Source organism: Manis javanica, chromosome 3 (assembly GCF_040802235.1).
Source record: "Manis javanica isolate MJ-LG chromosome 3, MJ_LKY, whole genome shotgun sequence".
NCBI classification, from domain to species: Eukaryota; Metazoa; Chordata; class Mammalia; order Pholidota; family Manidae; genus Manis; species Manis javanica.
The window spans coordinates 45,135,754-45,162,731 of NC_133158.1; the positions used below are offsets into that span (position 1 = coordinate 45,135,754).

Below are 26,978 nucleotides of genomic sequence, written 5' to 3' on the forward strand. Positions count from 1 at the left end.
CCACCCCAACCTCCTTAACCCCTCTCCCTTTGGTAACTGCTAGTCCCTTCTTAGAGTCTGTGAGTCTCCTGCTTTTTTGTTCCTTCAGTTTTGCTTTGTTGTTATACTCCACAAATGAGTGAAATCATTTGGTACTTGTCTTTCTCCGCCTGGATTATTTCACTGAGCATGATACCTTCCAGCTCCATCCATGTTGTTGCAGATGGTAGAATTTTTTTTCTTTTTATGGCTGAATACCATACCATTGTGTATCTGTACCACTTATCCATTCATTTACTGATGAACACTTAGGTTGCTTCCATGTCTTGGCTATTGCAGACAGTGCAGCAGTAAAAATAGGGGTGCATATGTCTTTTCAAATCAAGGATCTTGTTTTCTCTGGGTAAATTCTTAGAAGTGAAATTCCTGGGTCAAATGGTATTTATATTTTCAGTTTTTTGAGGAACCTCCATATTGCTTTACACAACGATTGAACCAATTTACATTCCCACTAACAGTGTAGGAGGCTTCCCCTTTCTCTGCATCCTCACCAGCATCTGTCGTTTCTTGTCTTTTGGATATTGGCCATCCTAACTGTGAACATTAGACTTTTGAACTTACTTTCAGATATGATTGTAGATGAATATAAAGAATACTACTTCTACCAAAAGTTATGTATAGTGCACTTAACATCACATTGGTGTTAAAAAATTTGATGTTAATTGTAAAAATTATTAAAACACCATCTTTTCACATACATAAATGTTCTAGGGTGTATTTTGCTTCTACTGGATGTAAGACATTTTGCTTGTAATTTCATTTAGATGTGTCATCGAAGGCAGTTAAATTGAAAATAGAGGCTGGTATAAAGGAGAAAGGGACATATTTTGAGTTTGTATACATAGATGTGATAATGGGCAAAACCAATAGAGAACCACTGACATAGACATAAGCCCTAGATTTTTTTTTTAAATCTAAGCAGAAACTGCTTTTCTGTTTCTTGTGGATATCATTGAAGGGAAGGGAGGAAGTAGATAAAATAAGGAGCAGACATTACCTATCACTGTGATACAGTACGTTGCAAGTAGCCTCAATGATGAAAATTTTCCTGAAAAAAATTTTAGAAGGTATTTTGTAGTTCTAGTTTTGCTTTCATATCCTTTCAGATTTACAGTATGACCTTGAGATTGTCTGCCTTATTTGAAGAAAAAATGAAGAAAATCTCCTCTGATTTTAAAATTGGTCAAAAATTCAGTGAGAAACTTCGAAGAAGCCAGAGGTTCAAGAGACAACAAAACTGTAACCGTGTCAGTCAAGCTAACAACAGTATCAGGTGAATTGGTTATTGCAGAACTTCAAAAAAATTTTTTAAATTTCAGGGTGTGATACTTGTTCAGTTCTATTTAAAAATTCCTAATCTGTTTAGGATACAGTATATTCAGAAAGAATAGTCATTGTTACAACTTTAATGCATTCTGTGCATAAGAGCTGTTGCACTGATTTGTAATTGTGTTATTTTGTGAGCATTTAATGAAAGGCATCCATTTAAAAAAATCTTAACCAAGGACCATTTAAAGTATTTATCTTTTGCAGAGAGTAACATATTTATTATGTAAGGCTATTGAGCATTTGATTGTATAAGGGGAAATGTCAGATACAATGCATTGTATTTTTACTGAGAATTAGTTATAAAGAAATATAATGCAGAAAAAAAGGCAGGGTTTATTTTTATCAGCAATTTAATATTTCTTTATATTGTCTTTCATTACATAGTTTACATTAATACAAATTTAAAGGTATTTTAAAGTGTTGAAATGTGAAAATTGAGTTTACTCAATGTTTAGTTTGTTTTCAGTGTGCATTTTGAAGGTGCACTCTACCCTTGATGGGTTTCTTCAGGGTCTGGGCATTACACTATTCATCTCAAATCATAGCAGCCTAGTATAGACAATGCTGTTTAATTCCCAGAGATACAAGAATTTTGCTCTAGTTTAGCTTATTTTCCTCATTTGTGCTATTATTGTCTTACCGATTACATCTTTATATGTTACGTCTTATTCAGTTGTCTTTTAAATCAGTCAAGAAAAGAATAAAGCATAATTACGTTTCTTGATGGTCTTTTTTTCCTTGCAGATTTGAGTTACCTTCTAGTGTAGTTGCTTTTTTCAGTGTGAAGTCCTTTGTTATTTCGAGTAAGGTAGATGTGCTAGCAGTTTATTATGTTAGTCTTTGTATATCTGGGATTATTTGAGACTAGTTTTGCTGGATGTAGAATTCTCAGCTGAATGTTTTTCTTTCAGCATTTTGAATATTTCATCCCACTGCCTGCTGAACTCCACTGTTTCTGATGAGAAGTCAGCCGTTAATCTTTTGAGGTTCCTTGTACATACGGAGTTGCTTTTTTCTCTTGGTGCTTTCCAGATTTTCTCTGTCTTTATCTTGCAACTGACTGTTGATTTGTATAGGTGTAGATTTCTATGAGTTATCTTTCTTGGAATTTGTCCATCTCTGTGGATATGTAATGTTTTTCATTAAATTTGGGTGGATTTCAGCCATTGTTTCTACAGGTATTTTTTTCTGCCTCTTTCCTCTCCATTTGGGGCTCCTACATTACATACGTTGGTATGATTAATGGTCTCCTACAGGGCTCTGAGGCACTCTTCATTTGTATTTCCCCCTCTGTTTTTCCTCTCTGGATAATCTTTTTTTTTTCTTGAGTCATAATGTTGGTATTTAATGCTTGCTTATTTTATCATTTCAGGCAAAAAGGGGGATTTGGATTTTTTTAAATTTATTTTTTGGTATCATTAATGTACAGTTACATGAGCAACATTATGGTTACTAGACTCCCCCATGATCAAGTCCCCACCACATACCCAATTAGTCACTGTCCATCAGCATAGGAAGATGCTATAGAACCACTACTTCTATGTGTCATACTGCCTTCCTGTGCCCTCACCCCCCAATATTATGTGTGCTAATCGTAATTAATGCCCCTTTTTCCCCTTATCCCTCCCTTCCCACCCATCCTCCCCAGTCTCTTTCCCATTGGTAACTGTTAGTCCATTCTTGGGTTCTGTGAGTCTGCTGCTGTTTTGTTCCTTCAGTTTTTGCTTTTGTTCTTATTCTCTACAAATAAGTGAAATCATTTGGTACTTGTCTTTCTCCGCCTGGCTTATTTCACTGAACATAATACCCTCTATCTACATCCATGTCGTTGCAAATGGTAGGATTTGTTTTTTCTTATGGCTGAATAATACTCCATTGTGTATATGTACCACATCTTCTTTATCCATTCATCTACTGATGGACACTTAGGTTGCTTTCATTTCTTGGCTATTGTAAATAGTGCTGCAACAAACATAGGGGTGCATATGTTTTTTTCAAATTGGGCTCCTGCATTCTTAGGGTAAATTCCTAGGAGTGGAATTCCTGGGTCAAATGGTATTTCTATTTTGAGTTTTTTGAGGAACCTCCATACTGCTTTCCACAGTGGTTGAACTAATTCCCACCAGCAGTGTATGAGGGTTCCCCTTTTCTCCACATCCTTGCCAACATTTGTTGTTTGTCTTTTGGATGTTGGCCATCCTAACTGGTGTGATATCTCATCCTGGTTTTAATTTGCATTTTTCTGATGATTAGCGATGTGGAGCATCTTTTCCTGTGCCTGTTGGCCATCTGAATTTCTTCTTTGGAGAGGTGTCTGTTTAGATCATCTGCCCATTTTTTAATTGGATTATTTGCTTTCTGTTTGTTGAGGTGCATGAGCTCTTTATATATTTTGGATGTCAACACCTTATCGGATATGTCATTTATGAATATGTTCTTCCATACTGTGGGATGCCTTTTTGTTCTCCTGGTGGTGTCCTTTGCTGTACAGAAGCTTTTTAGTTTGATATAGTCCCATTTGTTCATTTTTGCTTCTGTTTCCCTTGCCTGGGGAGCTGTGTTCATGAGGAAGTTGCTCATGTTTATATTCAGGAGATTTTTGCCTATGTTTTCTTCTAACTAAGAGTTTTATGATTTCATGACTTACATTCAGGTCTTTGATCCATTTTGAGTTTACTCTCTGGATAATCTTTATTGACCTACATTGAAGTTCACTGTTGTACCAGCTCAGATCTGCTCTTGGGACCCATCTTGTGAATATTCATTGCATTACTGTACTTTCTCAACTTCACAATCTCTATTTGGTTTGTTTTTTGTAATTTCTGTTTATCAGTATTCTCTGTCATCATATTTTAATTATGTAAACTGTTCATTTAGTTCTTCAGACATTTATAATAGTTGATTTAAATATCTTTAATCTGACATTTAGGTCCTTTCAGATAATTTCTGTTGACTGCATTTTTCCCTGTATAAGGGCAAACTTTCCAGTTTCTTTTTGTCTTTTGATTTTTCTGGTTGAAAACTAGACATACTTACTAGTATAATGTGACAACTTTGGAAATCACGTTTTCCCCCAGTTTCCTGGTTGCTATTTTTGTTAATATATTGGAGCAGTTCTAAATTCTGATCCTTTTCCCTCAGTGATGGAGGGTGGTTGCTGGTTTTGTGTTTAGTGAGTTGATTAGACCAGTTCAGTAGAATGTGTCTTCCCTACAGTGTTTCACTGCTGAGAAGTCTCTGCTGCTCTTTAAAGAAAAAAAAAATTATTTGCACTTGCCTTCTTAGTCGTTTTTCTGGCCCAGCTGACCTGAATGGTTCGAAATTTGTGCTTAACACTTACATAAGGCTTCTACCCTTTTCTGAAGGGATCTATGTGTGAAATGGGGCATAGCTTACTTTGTATTTTACTAGCTATAAGTCTGAAGGTCAGCCAGAGAAGAATAGGTACCCAGATTCTCTCCAGTCTTTCTCAAATATGTGTGCAGCCTTGCACATTCCCAGGAAGATTTTTAAGCTTTTCTGTCCCTTGTGACTATCTCAGTTTCTGGATTTCTTTTAAATTTCTGGCTTAACTCTTTCTTGCTCCAACTAGTGTCACAGCCTTAGGCAGCCTTGCCTTGATCTCAGTGGATTGCAGCTCCATTTCCAGTGCTTGAGGGCATGCAGCTTTTCTTTGGGGCTCTCAGGCCAGGCCAGCCAGCTAAGCCTAATTTTCAAGGCTATCCTGCCACAGAATTTGGATGTGTGTGACTGGGAGCAGGCCCATGTTAAAATGCTTTGAGACTCTTTTTTACTTAGAATCAGAAATTTCTCTTAAATAAATGTTTTTTAATTGTTAAATTCATTTGTATACTTTTTAGAGTTCTGAAATGGTTGTTTTGGATTGTTTACCACTTCTAATTTTTGCCCTTTGGCTGAGAGGATTTGAAATCTTCATTGCATCTGTGCCCGCAATGTTTAGAATAATAATAACCTTATTGAAATAGATAAATATAATCATTAGGTAAATGACAGTCCTGTTAAGCTGCTTTGCAACCTGTAAATCAAGACCATACCATATGAAATACTGTGTGAGTTCCCTCCATCTGTTTTTAAAATTGCATTTTGAAGTAATTTCAGAGTGACAGTAAATTGAAGAATAAGCTGAGAACCTGTCTGTCCTTTATTTGAATTCACCAGTTTCTCTCATGATGTCATGCTTGTTTTACTGTTTGCATCATCATTATGTTAGGATTTCTCCTTCCAAATCATTCAAAAGGCCATTCCAACATCATGCTTCTTTGCTCCTAAATACTTAGTGTGGGTTTGCTGAGAACAAGGTTCTAACCACATCTTGCTTGTGTTTCTACTATTGACCTAATAATGTCCTCAGGGTAAATTTTTGTTTCTGATTTCCCTCCAATTTAAGGTCATACATTGCATTTAGTTGATAAATATTCAGTCTCTCTTAATCTGGAATTTTAGTTATCTTTACACTCAAGTGTCCTAGATATTCTTAAAAGCTCCTTTATCTCTTGATTTTTAAAGGAAAATAGGATTATCTCAACATGACTGTTATCCAAGTCTGTAATTTAAAACCAAAGACTACCCTGTTTTAAACATTTCCTCCTCATTCATGGCTCAGGGGCCAAACATGGTAAACTGATACTTAGAAGTAAACAGATTGATTTAAAAAAAGAATTAGTTTATTCTGATCTCTTTTTTGCCTCTTCTTCCTATTCAGGTTTTGTTGATTTCTATACATTACATATAAATAGATTAGGGATGAAGTGGTGACATACTGAGACTCAAATTCATAATGCAAATGAATACCTATATTACATATATGTTGGCTTCCCTTAGCATTTAATCCAGAGAGCCTAAGATGTTCAGTATGATTTTCTGTAACTGTTACTTGGGTCATTTGTTCATTACTCCAGTTTGAAATAAAAGGATGTCAGATTTGGAGTAAGAGGATTAATTAGTAGTAATTCATGACAAATAACATGTTAAGAATGTTTTAATGTCTTGCTTGTAAAGCTGTTCTCAGATTAATAATACAGTTTTGTTTAGGCATTTTTTTTATTAACTGTTATTTCTTTTGTCCATATATTTGACCAGAAATATCAAGCAGAAGCGGTTGAAGTTTCAGACAAAAGTAATTCCTGAGTTGGTAGGTTCTCCTACCCACTCTGCCACCAGTAGGGCGGCTTATTCTGCCCGTCACAGGACAAGCGCCAACGTCTCTTCAGGTGTTAGTTCTGGTGACTCTTCAGATTCAGCAGGATCTGCAGAAAGAACGAGAAGAAATAGACCTGTCACTTTGAAAAACGGTTCTGTACTATCTGGTGAGAAGTGGAACCTTACTCAGCTGTTGAACATAAGTGTGTAACACTGCTGGTTGTTACGGGTTTGGACGAAGGAATAAGACGTGGCCGTGTGGTCTAGCAGAGGGGGGACCAAAGGAACAAATAAGGAGCAATGACAACATATTTAATAAGTATTGTTTTTCTCAAATGGTGCAGCCACAGTTCAGGCAAATTTGACTCCTCCCCAAATTTTAAGTAATGCAATAAAAATATCATACTTAATGTTGCAAAATCTGACAGTTTTGTTTTTCTTTAGGTTAAAAAAAAAGACATGGTAATCATGTAAGTTTAAAGCTGATGACCTAGTAAATTCTAAACTGTTCATATTATTGCCATTTTTAGTATAACTACAGCTGATGCTAATCCTCTGTTAGCATTGTTTGAATGAGACTGAAGTGGGTTTGCATACTCCGAGTGTTGCTCTGAGTGATTTTGGTGATTTGTCAAGAAAGTATGTAAATTACTATTGTAATTTAAAATAATAGGATCAAACAAGTAGAATGCAGACACATCTTAGAGATTGGCAAGACTTGCAGAAAGGTTGGATTACATAATTGGGTCCCTAGTGAAGTAAGGGAATCACATTATGAGCTCCATTTCAGGAAGATTATCAGTTTAACATATACGTGTAGAAGGGGAAGAACCTGGAAACAAGTCAGATGTACTGGGTAGTGGAGTAGCGTAGGAGCAATCAAAGCCCACACACGAGAGAGCAGTTTCAAATAAGAAACACAGCTTGGTGGTTTATATCCTTCTAACACAGTCTCTTTCTTCTCTGATAGAGTTAGGTTGTGTTATAGAGCAAAATTTATCTTTTAACGTGTTCCCATTTATCTTGGTGAGGTCTTTATTCTGTGATAGGTATGTGAGAACTGAGTCTGGATGAAGGAACAGGAAATTTGGTCCTGTCTCGTGTCCACACAGAGGCAGCACTCATTAAGTGGAGAATAGTGGGGGAAAATGACTTGTATATTACATTACTTATCTCACTTTCTTTTTTTTGGAAATTTTTTGTGGAGCATGCAGAAATGACCTTTCTTGAGCTGAATGTATGGTACCATTGTGTTGTTAGGAAGGGGTGACTTGGCCAGAGTTTTAGAAGTTGTTTCTGTTGAAATGCTGGACTTATGGCAGGTCTTTGCTGAAGTTATGGCAGATCTTTTCTATTGGGAAATTTCTGTCTCATATAATAGAAGGAAGTAAATACTGATAGTGTAGATATTGGAGCTGTTAGATAATGGGGCTAATGTAATTTTTAAGTGAAAATATGTTTGTTTATAAAACATACAAACTGTATTTTCTAAATCCAAATCTGGATTAATATGTTACTTGAGGAAAAAGAGAACAAGCTTGATTTGAAGTGCTGATTATGTACCTTTTTAATACCAAAATGTTACCAGCTGTTCTTTGAAACAACTTTAAAAAATATACTTAGTCTTCTAGGTATTTTAAGAATCCTTTAGTCTATTGTTGTAAACTAAGTGTGTGTGTACAGAAGAGAAAATATGGAATAAGCTGTTGATGTGTTTTATTTTCCTTAGAAAGTGAAATGGAAGATTCCTTGGGTACCTTGTCGTCGTCTTCAGCTTTCAATAGTTCAGAGGAGAGCAGAGAGAGTTCAAGAGCTTGTGAGTCCTCCTTACGCAGTGGGCTGGCCAGGAGCAGAAATCCCAGGGTGACCAGAACCAGGGCTGCTCAAAGAAAAACTGGTAAGAGACTCGGCTGTACTTTGGAGGAATGTATCTCAAGAGAATCCAAAAGCCAAACATTAAATGGTGTATTCATGTAATGCAACTACATATAATTAGATTTCCTTTAATTGCTATTTGTATATTTGGCATTTTGTGTGCACTGCAAAATGATCATCACAGTAGATCTAGTTACCATCTGTTACCATATATAGTTCCAAAAAGGTTTTTTTTTAAATTTTGATATCGTTAATGTGTAATTACTTGAACATTATGGTTACTAGACTCCGCCTATTATCAAGTCCCCCCCCCCCCACATACCCCATTACAGTCACTGTCCATCAGTGTAGTAAGATGCTATAGAATCATTACTTGTCTTTCTGTATATACTGCCTTTCCCATGTCTGCCCCCCACCCCCCCGCTACATTATGTGGGCTAATCATAATGCCCCTTTAAAAAGTTTTATTTTTTTGTCTTGTGATGAGGACTTTTTAAGATGTATTCTCTCAGCAACTTTCAAATATGCAATACAGTATTAAATGTGGCCACCGTGCTGCATATTATATCTCCACAGCTTGTTTAATATTTTATGATTGAAAATTTGTACCTTTTGACCCCTTCTTTCACCTACTGTTGGGGGAACGTTGTGTATTTTCCTTGGTCCTTCTCCCTGCTGCAACAAAGAACTGAAGGGCAGAGACACAGTAGTGAAGCAGCGTAAAAGCTTTATTATAATTACTTAAAGAGAGAAAAGTACCGGCCACCTCAGCAAGGGAGAGATGCCCTGAAAAGTTGGAGAGAGAAAGTTTTAATATTAAAAGGTTACATACTTAGAAAGTGTGGGCGACCTCAGAGAAAGGAGATCCCAGAAAGGTTGGGAAAAGTTAAAAGTTCCGCATTCAGAAAGGGCGGGTGACCTCAGAAAGAGGAGCGCGCTGAAAAGGTTGAGGGTTCCCCCTTTTAAGGATTTGTCAGGAATGTAACAAAGGGCGAGAGGTGCAGGCTGGTTAAGTGGTTCCTGTATATTTAGAATTAACACAGGGAGCTTCCTGCTCTGATTTCTCCCTGGGATACCTGTGTCTTGGTCTGGGAGCAGATCAAATAAGACTGCCTGCCCAGCCCCCAAGGTGGGCTGAGTTTTTGTTTGTTTGCTAAAGAGTAAGTTAAGAATCTTACTTCTCAGCTTCCTGGGTATTAAAATGCAGTCCTAAGATGGAATCGTTCCTGCCTTTTACTATGTTGTTCACGGCTGGGCCAGCATGCTGAATTGCCTCGGTTGCAAAATACTTGATTAGGGCGAAAGGAGGAAAAAACAGCATATAGGTAAAGTTAAAAAATAAGCTGGGCCTGCATGATTAACACAGTAAAGACATAGGCTAGGCTGAGGTACCCTCCTTTATCTGGGGAATATTTAAAACATTCCAGGCCAAGTTGCTCCTGGCTTTTTGATCTTTAATTGATTAACTCTGGGTCTTTTTAGTGGACTTACCTGGACTTTATCTTTTTCCACACCCCGCTCATACCTATTTTCCTGCCTAACACTACCACCAACCCTGCTCTCTCTCTCTGGCACCTACCAGTCTCTTCTCTGTATCTTTGGGCTTGTTTTTGTTGTTGTTAGTGTTGGTTGGTTCGTTTTTTTAGATTCCACATACAAGTGAGATCATGTGGTTTGTCTTTATTGTGAGGGCCATCCATGTTGTCACAAATGGCAAGGTTCCATTCTTTTATGGTTGAATATATTCCATTGTATAGATAAACCACATCTTCTCTACCCATTCTTCCATCAGTGGACATTTAGGTTATTTCCATATCTAGACTTTTGTAAATAATATTATAATGAACATAGGGGTGGCATTTATCTTTTTTGAGTTAGTGTTTTTGCTTTCTTTGGATAAATACCCAGAAGTGGAATTACTGGATCATTTATATGGTAGTTCTAATTTTTTGAGAAACCTCCCTCCTGTTTTCCAGAGGTTACACCAGTTTTACATTCCCACCAAATAGTGCCCAAGGTTTCCCTTTTCTCTATATCCTTGCCAAAATTTGTTCTCCCACTTTTTGATAATAGCCATTCTATCAGGTGTGAGGTGATAGATCATTGTGGTTTTGATTTTCATTTCCCTGATTAGTGATGTTCAGCACCATTTCATGTGCCCATTGGCCCATCTGTGTGTCATCTTTGGAAAAATGTTGAGATCCTCCATTTTTTAATGATATTGTTAAGTATTTTTGCTGTTGAGATGTTTGAGTTCTTTATGTATTTTGAATATTAACCTCTTAAGACATACATGATTTGCAAATACTTGTTTCCCCCAGTCAGTAGGTTGCCTCTTCATTTTGTTGATTATTTCTTCTGCTATGCAAAACCTTTCTAGTTTGATGTGGCATCCCACTGGTTTATTTTTGCTTTTGGAGTCACCAAAAAAATCATCTCCAAGGCAGATGCCAAAGAACTTAGCCACCTGTATATTTTTCTACCAGTTTTATGGTTTCAGGTTTTGCATTCAAGTCTTTAATCCAGTTTGAGATAGTTTTTGTGTATGGGGGGTGAGATAGCTGTCTAGTTTGATTCTTTTGCATGTGGCTGTCCACCATTTATTGAAGAGACTGTCCTTTGCCCATTGTCTATTCTTCCCCCTTCTTTGGTAAATTAATTGACTATGTGTGGGTTTATTTCTGGGCTTTCTATCTGTTCCATACTTAGCCTTTTGATCTTTTAGATGTAGAAAGGAATTCTGTTTAGGCATTAATAAATAAGGAACATCAATACTAAAAGAATAAAGTCATTAAAAATGTTGAAAGACCATCTTAATCTTATGTTATTTTATTTCTAGGTTCAGTTTCTTTGGAAAACGGATGTGGCAGAAAAGCCACTCGAAAGAGAGTTTATTTAAATGACTCTGATAATAATTCACTGGAGACTGGTGAGAGTCTAAAAGCCAGAGCTGGAAACAACCGGAAAGTGCTACGAAAGTGTGCCGCTGCAGCTGCGAGTAAGATAAAGCTGATGAGTGATGCGGAGGAGAATTCTAGCTCTCAGAGTGTCTGTTCTGGCCGCAAGCTGCCCCACCGCAATGCTTCTGCTGTAGCTAGAAAAAAGTTATTACATAATTCTGAAGATGACCAGAGCTTAAAGTCAGAAATTGAAGAAGAGGAGCTCAAAGATCAAAATCAGCCATCCCCATTGTCCAATTCTCATGCTGCCCAGAGTACTGTCAATGAATCTGAAAATGGAGATTCAGAGTCAGAAAGTGATTTGCGGGTAGCACGGAAAAATTGGCATGCTAATGGTTACAAATCCCATACTCCAGCGATTTCTAAAACAAAATTTCTTAAAATAGAGTCTTCTGAGGACGACTCTAAAAGTCATGATTCAGATCATGGCTGTAACAGAACTGCTGGCCCATCAACACCTGGGCAGAAACTTAAGGCGAAAGATATCTCGGAGGAAGAGGAAGAAACAGATTCTGAACCAAGAAAGCATGCTGGTAGGAGCAGCACCAGGTGCAAGAATGCTACTTTCCTTAAAAAAGCGAAAGTCGTCAGTGATTCAGAGGACTCTGAATCTGAAGAACAAAATAGAGAAGATGATGGATGTCACAAAAGGGAAATGAACCTGATTTCAGGGAATTTGAAGTGTGAACCTGTTGCTGGGTCCCTGTGGTTTTCAGACCAGGGATCTGATTTGGAGTCACATGATGACAAAACAAAAGAAAAATCAAACAGTTGTATGAAAGGTAATTCAAAACATTTAACCTTGGCACACCCTTTCCTTATAGCAGACAGTTTTTTTCCTGTTTTCTTTCCACTCCATGATTTCTCCTTTGGTCTTTTACACACATCTTTATTTTCTGTGTGCGTGCATAACTGTTTGTCGAGTACATTTAGTTTTATTCACGTAACAGGCGATCTTGGCCTTTAACTATTATTGTTACAGATTTTATTTGTATTGGTGGTGAGGATGTTGTTTTGGGTGTGGGTTTAAGAAAAAGTCCAGACAAGCAGATTTGTAAGTTGTGATGTTAACAGTTTGTGAAGAAGAAAAAGGGTAGGATGTGGTAATTGTAATAGCAGCTAACAGAACAATTATCAAGCTGTTACTTTGTGTCAGAAAGGTTTTCTAAATGCGTTGTTTGTTAAACAGTTTAGTCTTCATATCTTGTATGAGATGGGCACTATTATTACTGTTGTCCTTTTTTACTGGTAATATCTGGAGCATAGGGAGGTGAAATGACTTCAATTAAGATTAGACTTCTGGTAAATAGGGATTGATGAGAAATACTAAAGAGCAGGAGGCAGCCAAAGTGAAGATCGAAGGTAGTTGGTGTGATTGGAACTTGTCAAGTTAAGAAAAGTTTCAGGGAGGAAGGATGAGAGTAAGTGATTAGTTTGCATACCTTAATGAGGTGGTAAAGAGAGTTTAGTCTGTAGTTATGTAAATGCAACATTTTAGAGTCAAGTGTTGTGTCTAGATAGAAAGGCCTGGGATGTTACTGATGGCATGTTACACTTCTGAGTGGCGCTGAGGCTGGAAACGTCACTGCTCTGAAGTAGCAAGAGCCCAGCCCACATACTGCCACCCCTCCTTCCAGGTTAATAAGAATTCTATTAGATGTCAGTTGTTTACAATGTTCAACATTTAGTTTCTTCAGACTCACTCTTCTAAAGATTAAAGAATTCTCTTAATTTTTAGATTCTACATCACAAGACCATGGACAAAGCAAAAAAGTTGCCAAGAAAAGGGTCTGTTCCAGTGACTCAGACAGCAATTCAAAGGTGGTTACGAAATCCTCAAAAGCCAAAACAGGTCTCAGGATTCCTCGAAGATGTGCAGCCACTGCTGCCAATAGGATTAACCTCCTGAATGACGTGGAAGATGTCAGTTTAGAGTGTGTGCGCACTCGAAGCAAAAGCAGAAGAAAGAAGCCCCTCCGTTTTCCTTGTACCACAGCTAAGAAAGTAGCGAGTGATTCTGAGGGAGATGGAAACTGGGGCGTGCCGAGTGAGCAGCGTGTCTGTGAAGGGAAGCTGCCTGAAGTCGACTCGGAAGGTGGCACAAAAAGTGTTAACCCGTCTTTAAACAGAGACTCCGACTCAGAAGGTACTTTGCCCTCAGAGTGCAAGAAGAGGCACACCGACAGCCGTGAAGCAGGCGTTCCACCTTCTGAGACAAAGAACCCCTCAACTGGGTCTTCAGAGGGAGATTCAAAAAGCCATATTCCCGGGGTTGAGGTTGGTAGAAAATCTTCTGAGTCAACTTTGGTGCAAAAAGCTACAGTGGAGAATAACTTTGAAGAGGAACTGAACTATGGGCTGCGCAGGTGGAATGGCAGAAGACTTAGGACCTATGGGAAGGCTCCTTTCAGTAAGACAAAAGTGATTCATGAGTCACAGGAAGCAACTGAGACGGAAGTAAAAAGGAGGAGACTGCATCCTGAGTCGGAAAATGTGAAAATCTCTGAAACCACAGGGAGTTCAAAGTGTGGACCTGATGCTAGTCCCAAGTCTGATTCAGAGTTGGGATCTGTAAGTGAATCAGATGTGGACTGTACTGGTGATACAAAAACCAAAAAGAGGAAAACGAGAGGAAAAGCAAAAGTAGTTAGAAAAGGTAAAGCTTTTACAGCTAACGTATCTAAAACTGTGAGGCGGCAAAGACAGAGCAAGCGCCCTAGGTTAAATGTGGATGACAATGACTGGGAGGATTTGGACTATGCAAAATGTAGAAGAGTTCTTCGACGTTCAAAAATAAAAACGAGAAATCAGGGTAGAAGGACCGTGAGATACCATGATGGGGATGATGATAGAAGCTTAGAAAATGTGTTAGAATTTGATGGTTGCACCTTATGACCTTGAGGGAAAACCAGTTCATTTAAAGAGGAAGTGGACTGGAATTTATAGTGAAAGCTGGCTATTGAAATTATTTTTTGTCCTACAATTCAGGGAATATATTTATATTTTTCTATGAGAAGTTATGAATGTGACTAAATCATGACTGTTATTTTTATTTGCACTTGCTTGCCTTTGTAGCAGCATCAGCACAGGTGCCAAAATATGCTTCGTTTTGGGGGCAGATCTACTTTGACAGTATTTATCTACATATAGCAAGAGTTTGAAATAGTTAAAACACTAGACATCCTGGTTATCAAAACCGGTGAGCATTACTTTCATGGTAGCAAGTGTCAGGCAGTTATTTTTTGAGTTTGTCAAGAGGTGGTGGATTCTAACCCCAGTCCTGTTGTAGTATAACAATTTCATATGACCTGTGTTTACAGATTCTTCATAAATATTATGTGCATACTGACATTACAGTCATGGGAGGTGTGACCATGATTAGTAGGCAAGGTACCTACCACTTTTTTTCTTTCCCTGACTACTTGAGTAGAATGCATTATACCAGATTTGGTCATTTTCATTGAAATGGTTTCCAGTTTTCTTTCCAAATGCTGTTGGGTCTTTTCTTTTTTTTTTTTTTTTTTTTTTTAAATTTTATTTTTAAGGAAAATATCACTTTTACTTTTGTAAACTTGAATTTATAAAGTGCTGGTAAATTATTTTTTTTAATGTTTTGATTGTATATTTTAAAATTCTAAGGCCAGACTGTAGTCCTAGCATTTTCTTTTAAATTGTGCACTAACAAAATGCTATATAATTTGTATTTCCAACATCTCCTGGTTTCTGTGTAAGGGATTTAACCAAAATCATGGTCTTCCATAGTCTTACTCTGTGAAATAGAGGAGTTTGTGTGCCTTAGATATAGGAAAAGTGTGTTCTTTAATAGAGTGTACAGGGCTAAAAGAGTATTTAAATTCTGTATAGTTCCCCCATTTGTACTGAGATTGTAGAGTTGAGTTTTACTTAAGAGTGCAATCACAAATCTCATCTATATAGGAACAGTTAAATGTCATTCTCCAGCTCTATTTTAGCTTACTGCCACCATGTGTAATCCCAAGCATCATTTGCTGGGGCAACTGAGTATATGTTAGTGACGTCTAGAAACTAATATGTTGTGGGAAAATAATTTTGGAGTCCACTTAAAGTGAAATTTTCATTACATAATCAAATACCACAGTACACTCATTTTTGAGCCAAATATTTTTGCTTGATAGGTTGTGCTGCTCTAAACAGTGTAGGTGGCCATTCCTAACTTGTTTGTGCCTGAAGATGGACTTGATTCAAATGGTTTACATATTTTGTAACTAAGGGATATGTTACAGTACTCCCACCTTGGTTATTTATTGGCCCTAATTGTGTTTGGTTTCAGACAAAATTAACCCCTTTCTCCTGTGTATCCTTAAGGTGGCAGATAGGAAAAAGCATCAGACTGGTATCAGTGTTAGAGGATGTTCTTAAGTGTGGTTACTTTTTAGTTATCTGTTCATTTGACATGGTAGAAGGTACTTTCTCTTTCTACTCTGATACAAGGGAAGGATGTTTTTGGACATGACCACCTGAGATAGGTGGGATACCTACCCCTCCTTTGGTTGTTTAGAGAGCTATTACCACTTCAGAACTATGATGCTTTTCTTCTCAGAGCTTGTGTTTTGATTCAGGATAACTGTTTATTGACCTGAAAAAATTAACGCATGCTTTTTACTTCCCTAATTTAAAGAAGTGGTGATAGATGTCGTATCCATTGATTTATTTAAACTCTTCCTAAGTTTCTCTGTTTTATATCTTTTCTCAGGGTTATAACTCCGTGTTTACCATCATCTGCAAAAAGGTACCAAAAAAATCCATAAATAAATACAGAATACATTGATTCATGCATAAATTCTTTTGGCAAAGTGATGCTTTGGCTTTCTAGGCTTCATCAGTAGAACCATTCCATCTTTTGGACTGAATGGGTCATTGATTGGTGGGTCAACCAATTACTAATTTTTCATTTTGTCTAAGATGGTTAGACTCTTGTGTAGAAGCAGTATTTTGGTTTCTGAAAAAAATAAGAATTGGCCTGATGACTTTGAAAACATGGTTGTGACAATGGTAGCTTTTCACATTCTGATGTAAAACTAAGGGATTTTAATAAGCATCATTTTTATGGGGTTTTTTTGGTCATGGTGCTATTCCTAAGGTTACCTTTGAATATGTGACACACACTCCTAAGTACCTTTGAGGAAAACTAATAATTAGTTCAGAATGTTTACATTGAGCACTAGAACATGTTTGACTTTTTTCCTACTCTGTTTATGCGAAATGCGCAGGGATATTTAATGCACAGATGTACTTTATTATGTTTGGGATCAGTTTTTATTTTTCTTGTGGAAGAAAAAAACAAAAGGTTACAGATTGAATGTGAACTGACCCAAAAGTAAGTGCTACAGCCTTCCATTGCACTTGAAGTAGCTTAATGGTGTTATGTGAAAGATGACAACTACTGTGGTGTGTATGTCCAAAGTCCTATGATACTCACTTGCGGTTTTAAAAAAAAGGATTGAGACATTTAGATCTTATTTTTTATTCTTTGAAAGACTAATTTTAGCAAGCATATTAAGAAAAAAAAGTCTTCGAACATTTAAAAAACAGGTGAGGTTTAAAAATCACTTTCCCCCATATCCTACTTTAACAGAAAAGGGTATACTGACAGCGTGTAGTAACTTCTGAATAAAAGGAAGAGTTTACCCTATTTCCAGATAATTCCTAGGGTGGTCTTTCTCCCTTTTTTTATTTTAGGGAAAAATATCTGATTAAAGTATTTCTTAGTTTAATAATCCTTGGAAAGAATGTTAAACAACTTCAGTTACTAAGTTACAGAAACACAAGTTTAATTAGTAAAGAGTTTACCTAAATAGGAAATTAATTTTCTAATGAGAAAACAAGGGAAAATAACTTAGTTTTGGGAAAAGGAACTTAAGAACCTAGAAGGGCAAATGGATAAAGGAACCAAACCAATAAGAGCACCATTGGAAGGTAATAATGCTGTCCAAAAGTTAAGAGTAGGACGTTGGTAATCCTTCACACTCCATTGGTTGATGACATCTTAACTAAAAATTCTTATTTAGAACAATGTTGGGTCCATACTACATTCCCTGTTCGCATTCTAGCCTTTTTTTCTTTATGATAATCAGAACATAGTTTATTTAACTTCATGGGTATTAAAAACTAAAGAATTCTAATTACAATGTAATGTTCTATCATTACAAATTGAATTTGATATTGCCACCTAGAAAAAATGAGAGAATACAGGACATTGTTAAAGGTACATACAGTATTTTTGGTTTTCCCTTTTACTCAATTTTACTGATTTTTCAAGTAACTTAAATGGATAGAGAAGGTCTTTTTGCCTTGTCCTTTTATAGCTGGAATGCCAGTTTCATTGTTTTCATTAATACCAAGTCAGTATATTTATCAGCTATGTAGTAGTTGTGACCAAATATTTCAGGTTTTGTTTCATAGAAATTATAGTTCAGTTATTCTAGTATAATGGAGTGCAACAGAGCACCTTTGCTATAGAACTTTACATCTTTTCATTTTCATTATACCTCTCAACTTCTGCTGTTGGTATCAGGGAATAATAAAGCAGAAACCCTAAGAAATTTGCAATTGGGCAGTTTAAATATGGTCTCTTACTCGAAGTATCTGGGAACTTATATAAAGGCCAAACCAAATAAAGTTTGTCAAAGCAGGGGAGAAAATGGAGCGTTGTGAATTAATGGAAACGACTGAAGTATTTCATGTACAATGGTGAGGGGCTGTGTTGTCTTTTCCCACAATTTATAAAAAACATTTATAGCTATTTTCTGAAATTACAGATGTTGCCTAAGGATACATGGGAACTCTTAAAGTTAAGAGAAGTTTTTACCAGTCACTCATAATCTGCCAAGATGGTTCCTAATGTTAATTTGGTAGAAAAATACCAAGACTCTTAATTGAAATGTCTCTTTTCAAGGATTGTTTATGGATTTGATGGAGGTATGTTGGTAGGGGCAGTGACATTTGGGTCCTACAGGTCTGCAGGCTCTCTCTTTGGCAGTATGTAAGTAAGTATAGATGACACTTGTCAAGACTTATAGTTTCACTGAATTTAATTACCAGTGCTTACAAACATACTTTAAGGTAAGTTTTATTCTTTATTAAAATCTTTAATGGGAGCTTGGACTGCTAAAGAGGAAGAGGCTTTTAAGTGATGTAACTGAAATGAGATAACCAGTTACAGGCTATTGACAGCAGCATCCTACCATTGGTTCCATAAGGACCATTACTTAGCTTTCCCTTTGTTGGTCAGTGGTTAAATATGTTAAAGAAACCTTTAATTTTTAATATGTTGAAGTTACTTTTCTAAGTGTTGATCCATATTTAGTCCTTGGGCACCTGTGAACTGAAGCATTTTATTGGCACTTGCCAAAAAGGCTCATCTTTAATCTCCCATTCCCACACAAAATCTTTAACTGTCTAAATTAACTCATTACTACATGTGAGTCTTAGCACCTTAGCACTTAGGAACCAGTTTTTCGGTCAATTACTAACTAGTAGAGTATAATACATTTTATTTTGTTTCCTTAATGACAAACAAAAAAGCTTGTGGGATGTTTTTGGGTTCGTTTTGTTTTTAAACTACAAGTCTGCTAGCTAGTTAATCTGTAAGGTCTGTGGGCAGCCACTTGCCCTTGCAACTCAGCCTCTTGTCTTAAGCAGCTCCCTAAGCTCTGTCCATTTGTGGTGCATTCACATGCAGGCGGAATACAGGTCTACAAGTTGTCTGAGCCAGGAGGCTCTGAAGGGAGTCAGGAGACAGGCTGCAAAGGGCTTGTCATTGGATTGTCTGTGGTGCTGCTGCTTTTCATTAGCAAAGTAATAAAGTTGATTGAAAACCTAGTATTCTGATACTTTATCCTGCCAATGTTAGTTTGAAGTGCTCTGACAAATCTTTTAAGTTCATTAGGCATCTTAAGTCTAAGATCCTTGGATTCATAATTCATAGAGGTTTTATCAGAATTGTTAGGGAAAAAATGGCAATACACATCTCAAAATGTTGTTAGAATCCTAAGAGTGACTTACCAATGAGCTTTTCTGGGGATGAGAGAAAACCCTAATGATGGTGAGATTAGCTGTAGATGCAAAACAAAAACAGTTCAGAGTTCTGTGGTGCTCACCATTGAATGTACTGAGTGAGGGCTTAACTGATGAACTGAAGTTCATCACCATAAAAGTGACCAACTAGTGAACAACTAGGTTATGGAATTATTTCTGACAATCTCTTGACCTGATGTTGCCATACTGTGGAAGTTGACTTCTCAGTGTTAACCAACTACCCTTAGAAAAGAATAAAAAGTGTTCAGCCCAGTGAGTTACAGAAAACACTTGATTATACAAGTCATTCTTTTTAAGAGGGATGAGTATCAGTGATAAGTGCTATTTGCTTCTGAGTTTTGGTTACTTCACTGCTTCTAGTCAAAGGCAGGCACAAAGGACATCTGAAACCAACTCTGATAAAAGGCTGATGTGAGAGAGCTAATGATTTGAAATAAATGCTTTCCCCTCTGTGGATTTGATGTATCCACCAGCCCCAGCGACCAATATCAGTACTTAAAAAGTATGTGAAATAGGCTAGTATATTGGTATTATTTTGATTCAGACATTTTTTTTCCCATTCTCAAATTTGTTTTTAATACTCCATTAACATGCTGATCAGATTAAAAATTTTTAATGCTTCTATGGCAATGATGTAAAGTTTATTTTGGATTTAGGAAAATATATTGGATCATGAAGTATCATAATGATATGAATAATCCTTAAAATACAGAAGCTAAAGATTATTGCTTTGAATCAAGACTGTAACTTCCATTCAAGTTTCTGTTCACCACAGACCATCATAGAATATGTAGTGATCCATGAGTTAGAATTTGAGGCGGTCATGTAGGTACACTGTGCTGAAGTACTGCTACCGATGAAGTGTGCACTGTACTGATGACACTGGAGAGCAGCAGTGCCTCAGGCACTCAGGGACTGTTCCAGCGCCGTGACCGTTGGAGAACGTCTGGGACAGTAGGACTTGAGCGGCAGTGCGCTGACTCAGTAGTAGTGAGTGGTGTCATCACAGATGTACTGTTAGGGCAGTAGCCTCCCAAGTTTTAAAAGTGTACCCTAACATGCAAATTGGATTTCTCTCTAACCCCAAATTATCCTGTATATACTTCTAAAAACTGTTTAGCTTTTTCAAGAATAAAGCACTTGAAAATTTACCAAGTTCTCAGTAATAAAATGAACACTGACTTACATGTATGTATTATTTTTTTAATTCCCAACACTATCACTCTTCTGTCTTCCTCAGATTCTGCTTTTATTTTATGAAATTCCCATTTTATGGTCTAAGACTTTAAAGATACAGCTTCAAGTTGGAGTTGGTGTATACAATAGTCTTATTTCCATACTCTATGGACATTAGCTCAGTTCAGTTTTTCTTAAAGTATTTTTAAAAGCCAGATCACAGTTTGTTCTGGAGAATCCTAACTGTTCTCTCTCTAGATGGCAAGTAAGCATTTGTTAATAATATCTTAGTATTTACTGGGTTCCTAAATTGTCAATACAGGTTACTTGATCACTATATCAAAAAGTAAGTGCTGCAACTTAAATCCTTTTGTCCCACAGAAAATTTAAGTTGTGATAGGATTTTATACTATTCAGCTTGATGTAGGGAATGAACAAGTTGTCTATTTTTAATTTCAACATGCAGATGGATGCAGCTGAGTGAACTAGTATATACTCATCTTACCATAAGTGAAAACATCACCTCAATTTTTCTAATTATTTTTAAAGTTACTTTTTCATTTATGTGTTTAAGCATTTACATTTATATTATAGCATTTGCCTAACTGCTTTATGTGCTAAAGAATGACTTTGGATCTAGGGTTGGTTTGCAGAGACATTAGTACATAATTTGAAAGTTCCTAGGAAAAAATTCTTTAAGTGGCAAAACATTGCACTGGAAGCCACTTGGCTGGCTTTTCACTACCCTGACTTGATGTGCGTGTGACTCCACAGAGCTCAACTACAGGCAGGCCAGGTATGCTGCAGCAGCAGCTTTGCCTGCTGAAATGCCATTTTTGCAGTGCCTGATGACTCAAATTATTGAACAAGCCATATATTTAGCAATAGGATTTCAGTGGAAAAGTATGTGAATCATGCAATTGGCAAAAAGGACATGCATTTCTGGAGGGATGCTTTTTGTAAAGCAGTTCCTAGACCCGTTGAACTCATAGGGTCTTGAAGAAAGCACTAGCATGGCTTTGAAACGAGTTTCATAGACTTAAGGTAAAATATGAAGGGCATTCATTTAGAGGGGAGACAACTTTCCTCAAAATTCTTGCCCTGTTGTTAATGAACATGTCAATCAACAGCCATTTTCACCTGTACTTATCTGCCCTTGATGACAGAATGGCAAATATCTCTGTTCATAAAACTAAGAAAATAGTTGTTAGTTTTACTGCTTCAGAAGATACCGTTACCATAGCTGACAAGTGTTACTTTCTGGTCCTTAGTAGTGAAAAATGATATAATGGGGTGAGTCCTCCACACTCCTCAGCAAGATTTGAGTACCTTTAAGACAGTTTTAGGCAGTATGACTCAATGATGGCAAACATAAAATCCTAACATTCAGAGGCTGATTAACTTAAGATGTATTCATCAAGAAATGGCAGCTTTCTCTCACTAAAAGAGCACTCCTAAGAAACATTTAATAAGCTGAAATGGTACAGAGTGAAGCAACTACCATTAAATTATATGGAAAATTTATTTTGTATTCACAGACCCAAAAAATCACCTCTTAGGCTTTTCTGATATTTTAGGACACTTGCTAATGAATGCACTCTATCAACTGAGACACATGCCCAGATGCTCACCCACAAAGCAGCTCATGGCTTTGCAGGCAGCATGTGCTGCCTCTACAGCAAGCTCACTGCAAAACCCATGCTGATACTCTGCACACTTTCCTTTTGTGGTAAAAACAAAAATCCTCTCTGGATTTCTTAGCAAAAACACTTATGTAGGTGAAATGAGGGAATGTGAACTTTCAAAAAAGCAGGGGATCCTGTACTTCTGCCCTAGAAGAGTATTATTTAATCTTTTATTTGAAATTTGAAAATCTGGCTTTGGGACGCTGGCAAAAGTAAGAATGATTTGAGACACTTACCTTGGTAAAGGCGGAGCTGGCCCAACCTGTGGCTCAGCACGGCTCAGCAGGGTGGACCTCAAGCCACCCTCAGAAAATTCTCTCTGTTTGGAACAGGATCTCCCTCTCCAGAGCACTTCCGTGCTGTCTTTTGTGTATGTGTCCCTTTAGTCTCCAGCTCTCAGATCCTCACAGGAAGCTTCCCTTGCCTCTTAGACTAAGTTTGGTTTCTAGAATATGTTCTCACAGGCACACTGCACGTAGTTCCTTGCAGCAACTATACTCCTATGTGTAAAATTACCTTCAGAATCTATCCTGATTCTCTAGTGTGCCCAGCACGTAACTGGCACAGAAAATACCTGAATGATGAAACTGATTTAATAAATCCAGTTACATAAAATGCTCAAGAATTTGAAGAAAAATGAACTAAGGATTAAAACATTCAGTTGCATAAAGTACACAATCTGTTTCTACTAGTTACCAATCCGATGTGTTTTTGATTACAGGAAATACTGGTGTTAATTAAATCTTCACAAAGACCTTGAGATCAATGCTGAGGCTCTGTCTTAGTCATTAGGGCCTTTCCTTCAGGGTCTTGAAAAATTATTTCAGAGCTCCTATCGGCTATTTTAAAGTAGTTCAACATAGAGTATTAGAAATAAAATTTGAAAGCTATGTATGGTTCTATTTTTAAAATTCAGGGTTTTAAAAGTGCTTTCAGATTAGCTGTAAGTATGTAAACCCATTCTTGAAGTCTGCTACTGACATATGCCAGGTGAGAGCGAACTTAGCCTCCAAGACTTCCTTTTGTAGATTAGGAAATGGAAAGTTATATCAATGTCAAAAACGTAGTACTGATGATCATTTTTACTTAGTAATGTGAGTACTAAAATTTACTGTTTAGGAATATTGTTCAGGAATGTAATAGTAAAATCTTGCGTTACAAGATTTTTTGCATTTACATGAACTTTCATTTTTCAGAATCTGTGCCTAGAGACAGAGAACCCAATACAAAAATGAGAACATGTATGCATAATCTGAAGGACGCAGTGCAAATGCCTAGTGAAACTCTGAGAGCAAAAATGGTACCTGAGAAGGTCCCCCGCAGTTGTGCTACTGTGGCTGCAAATAAAATAAAGATAATGAGTAATCTAAAGGAAACAATTTCAGAACCAGAAAATGTCTGGATTAGAAAGAGCAGCAGAAAACTGCCCCATCGAAATGCTTCTGCTGCGGCTAAGAAAAAATTACTGAATGCTTATAAAGAGGATGATACAACCATAAATTCTGAAAGTGAGAAAGAGCTAGAAGATAAAAGCAAAAAAAAAAAAATGTTTAGGTGGTTCAGATCCTGGAAAGAAAAAGCCCAATAGTGACTATGAAAATGTAGAAGTGGAATTGAAAATCAGGGGCCACAAGTAAACTGGCAGTTGCCTCCTGCTCCTAGCTGTACTGTTAACCCCTTGTTGGCACCTTCGGAGGAATTTCCTAAAAACCATAATCCAGTGGGTCAAAGTGGGACGAAGGCTGCCTCCCAGTCAGCTCTTGTACAGACACACACTACAGAGGATTCTGAGGAGGAATAGACTGTGGAGCCTGTAGATGGAGAGGCAGGAAGAAAAGACAAATGGCCTGTCATAAGATTAGTCCTTTTCAGAAAGGAAGGGCCTTGAAGAAATAAATCCCTTGGTTCCTTAGAGAGAAAATAATGGGAAGTGTACAGGGTCCATAGCAGAAACTTCAAAAGACTGAAAAAAATTTCAGAATTTCAATCTGATGCTAATTTTTAAGGGTTCTGTATTAGAGTATAGAAATTCAGACCATCACTATGGTGTTACTGCTGAATGAAGAGGGAAAATAGGCACATTTCAAGGGGAAGTGCCTTTGAGCCTATTTGACGTTTGAGTGCATCAAGTACTTTAACAAGATCCAGTCTCTATAGTTCGCAACCCCAAAAGTCAAAACCAATTTAAACTAGTAGACCCAGGGATTCAAAGGTGGGGATGTTGATTGAGTTCTGAAGTGCAGTGATGGAAATAGACAATTAGAGAAAATTCATTAGTGTCTTGTTTATAATATTGGAATTCATACTGAATGGTGACTGACTCCTTGATATGACTAATTCAGGGAATATATACTTTTCTATGAAAGATCAATATGATTATCACGATTTATGTTCCTCATTTTTACTTTCATGTAGCAGCATTTACTGAGATGCCAAAATGTGCCTCATTATGAGGCAGGTCTTAGTTTTAATAACTCAGAAAATAAAAGATTAACATCAAAATAGTCATGTTTTTAGAGACACAGTGACATCCTCTTTTGTTTCTCTACAGCACTTTAAAAGTTAGAATTTTATGAACACTGAGCAAATTTATTACAGTCTCATGGCAACAAACTCTAATGGCAGCATATCTGGGCTATTTGTGGCCCCACTAGGATTAGAAAATCTGGTCTTGAAACTATAAAGAATTTTTTTCAATGAGGCTTAATTTATTGTTAATATGTATTTGTTGAAATTAAGATCACCAGATGAAATGAATGCACCATCAAATCTTTCTAATGTACTAACAACATACTATTGGAAAAATGAATTGTTAGAAGCAGGTGTTTTTCCATTTAAAAACTATCTGTGATTATTAATATATGATTTGCATGTATAAATCTGCAAAAGTAAAATATAGAAGCCTAAGGGGTTTCTGTTTCTTTTTCACTAAAAAACTAATATAACATGTATTTTTTGGTTATACAGGTAGGACAATGTCTAGATTACTTGCAAAATTTGTGATTGCATGTCTGCTTAAAAAGTTTTATTTTCTTAGCATAAGCCAGAATATTTCTAACCTATGGAGTCTGTATTCTTTGCTGTTTGTAGTAAACTTTAGGCTGAAATACTGATACCAGTATCCTGTTATTAGTACAAGTGAGGAAGGGAAAAATTCCTAATAAACTGCTAATATTTTTAGGTGCATGGGGCTTGAGTTTTGATCGCGAATGAAATGTTTAAACCTATTTGCAGACCCATATTTACACTTAATTTCATAGAAATTTCTTATTGGTGATGTTGTATCTTCAACAAATACCATAAAATGAAAATATTTAAGTCTCAGTTAAGACTATTTTATGCAAACTTTTTTGACAATTTCAGTGTAATGAAAATTTCAGTTTTGAATTCATAATTTACTGTGGTGGGGTTCATTTCTATCAGTATTTTAGATTGTCATCAGCTTTCTGAATGGAATCTTTTTCTTGGTTTAGTATTTAATTTCAACATATATTTGCCTTTTTAAAAGTGCTTGGCCTAAATTTATTGTAATTGCATGAAATAAGCATTTATTTAAAACTTAACATTCTTGTAAAACTCTGAAATGTATGCAGGATTTATATGGCCAAATGTTTTATCATTACCCTACTTACCATTTTAATCAGCTTTCTAGAAATGATTTCTTCGTAATATAATTGTGAAATCAAATTGAGGATCTTACTGGTAAAAATGACACCTTGTTTCATTTAGCAAAAGGACTAAGACAAAGTGATATCCAACCTTTTATTTTGCAATTCTTTAATTCTATAAAACCAATTAACCTGGGAATATAATGCAGTTTTAAAATATCACCTTGGTAATCTTGTATATTCTAGCTCACTTATACCCGAAGTTTCCTAAGCACTTACTGGATAGCAGTTTGGTCTTACTGTTTTGCTTCAAAACTCAACCCTTTATTTTACAGTAATGTGTGTAAAGTTGCTACATACTGATTTCATGTAAATGCTTTTGTTGATCATTGTTTCTCCACATCCTAAAACAAAATGTTTCTAGCAATTTCTGAGACTTTCTGATTATGTCCAGAGGCTCCCCTAACCCCAAATTAGTATTTAACTGACAATTTATTGAGGGTTCCAAAATGTAAGCAGCGCCATCTACTTCCAATACAACTTAATCTAGGGAAATGGATTGTTTCATTGCAACACTAAATCTTTTCGTTTTTATTTAAACTGTGTGGTAAAGTCCTGTTTTCTCTCCTGCTTGTACTAGTGCTCTGTGAATTTTGTCTTCCAGCACATCTTAAAGAACAGAACCAGTTCAAAAACGATTACATACTTTTGCTTATTACTGAGGCTATTTAAAGCAAAAAATAAATTTTGTATTAGAAATGGCCAAGTTTTAACAAAGTAACTATTTTTGCATTCTCCTAAAATGTCTCAGAGGAGCGCCACAGTCATTAGCTTTTGAAGTGTGACTTCCTAAGCCAGAGTAAAGGGCTCGTTTAACAGGCTTGCGAAGCACTGTACTCCTTCGTGCCCATCCACGCCCTGGTCCGGGCCGGCCGCACCTACCTGGGCGGTGGCACCTCGCGGCACGGAGCTCACCAGCCCTCCCAACCCGGAAGGCAGCGGAAACGAGCGAGAGACGGGCAACGGGCGGTCCCCCTCGAGAGCCCCTTCCGGGTCCTCCGCAGGCCCGC

General features: G+C 36.8%; 1 protein-coding gene and 1 long non-coding RNA gene across 8 annotated transcripts in view; one reads left to right on the forward strand and one right to left on the reverse strand.

Annotated features, from left to right (window-relative positions):
• The window catches only part of BRWD1 (bromodomain and WD repeat domain containing 1), a 146,317-nt gene extending 119,777 nt beyond the window's left edge, over window positions 1–26,540 (forward strand). For 3 of the 5 annotated variants that reach the window (XM_073231330.1, XM_073231331.1, XM_073231333.1), the window contains 5 exons: window positions 1,146–1,312; window positions 6,469–6,695; window positions 8,258–8,425; window positions 11,243–12,145; window positions 13,102–20,626. In XM_073231330.1, the coding sequence (XP_073087431.1) occupies window positions 1,146–1,312; window positions 6,469–6,695; window positions 8,258–8,425; window positions 11,243–12,145; window positions 13,102–14,258 (2,622 nt within the window). In that variant the 3' untranslated portion in view covers window positions 14,259–20,626. Of the gene's footprint in view, window positions 1–1,145; window positions 1,313–6,468; window positions 6,696–8,257; window positions 8,426–11,242; window positions 12,146–13,101; window positions 20,627–23,496 lie in introns of those variants that run through there. The other 2 variants (XM_037014737.2, XM_073231332.1) reach the window with 2 other exon arrangements.
• LOC118971739 (uncharacterized) lies at window positions 6,501–26,975 on the reverse strand. 3 transcript variants are annotated; one of them, XR_012129119.1, is made up of 4 exons: window positions 26,851–26,926; window positions 23,605–23,637; window positions 8,286–8,407; window positions 6,501–6,635 (listed from the first exon to the last, which is right to left on the reverse strand). It is a non-coding gene; the product is annotated as an uncharacterized lncRNA (long non-coding RNA). The 3 variants fall into 3 exon arrangements; XR_005060348.2 differs by lacking the exon at window positions 23,605–23,637 and having other exon boundaries at window positions 26,851–26,975; XR_012129118.1 differs by lacking the exons at window positions 23,605–23,637; window positions 26,851–26,926 and adding an exon at window positions 9,013–11,220.
• Between the last annotated feature and the right edge of the window lie 3 nt (window positions 26,976–26,978).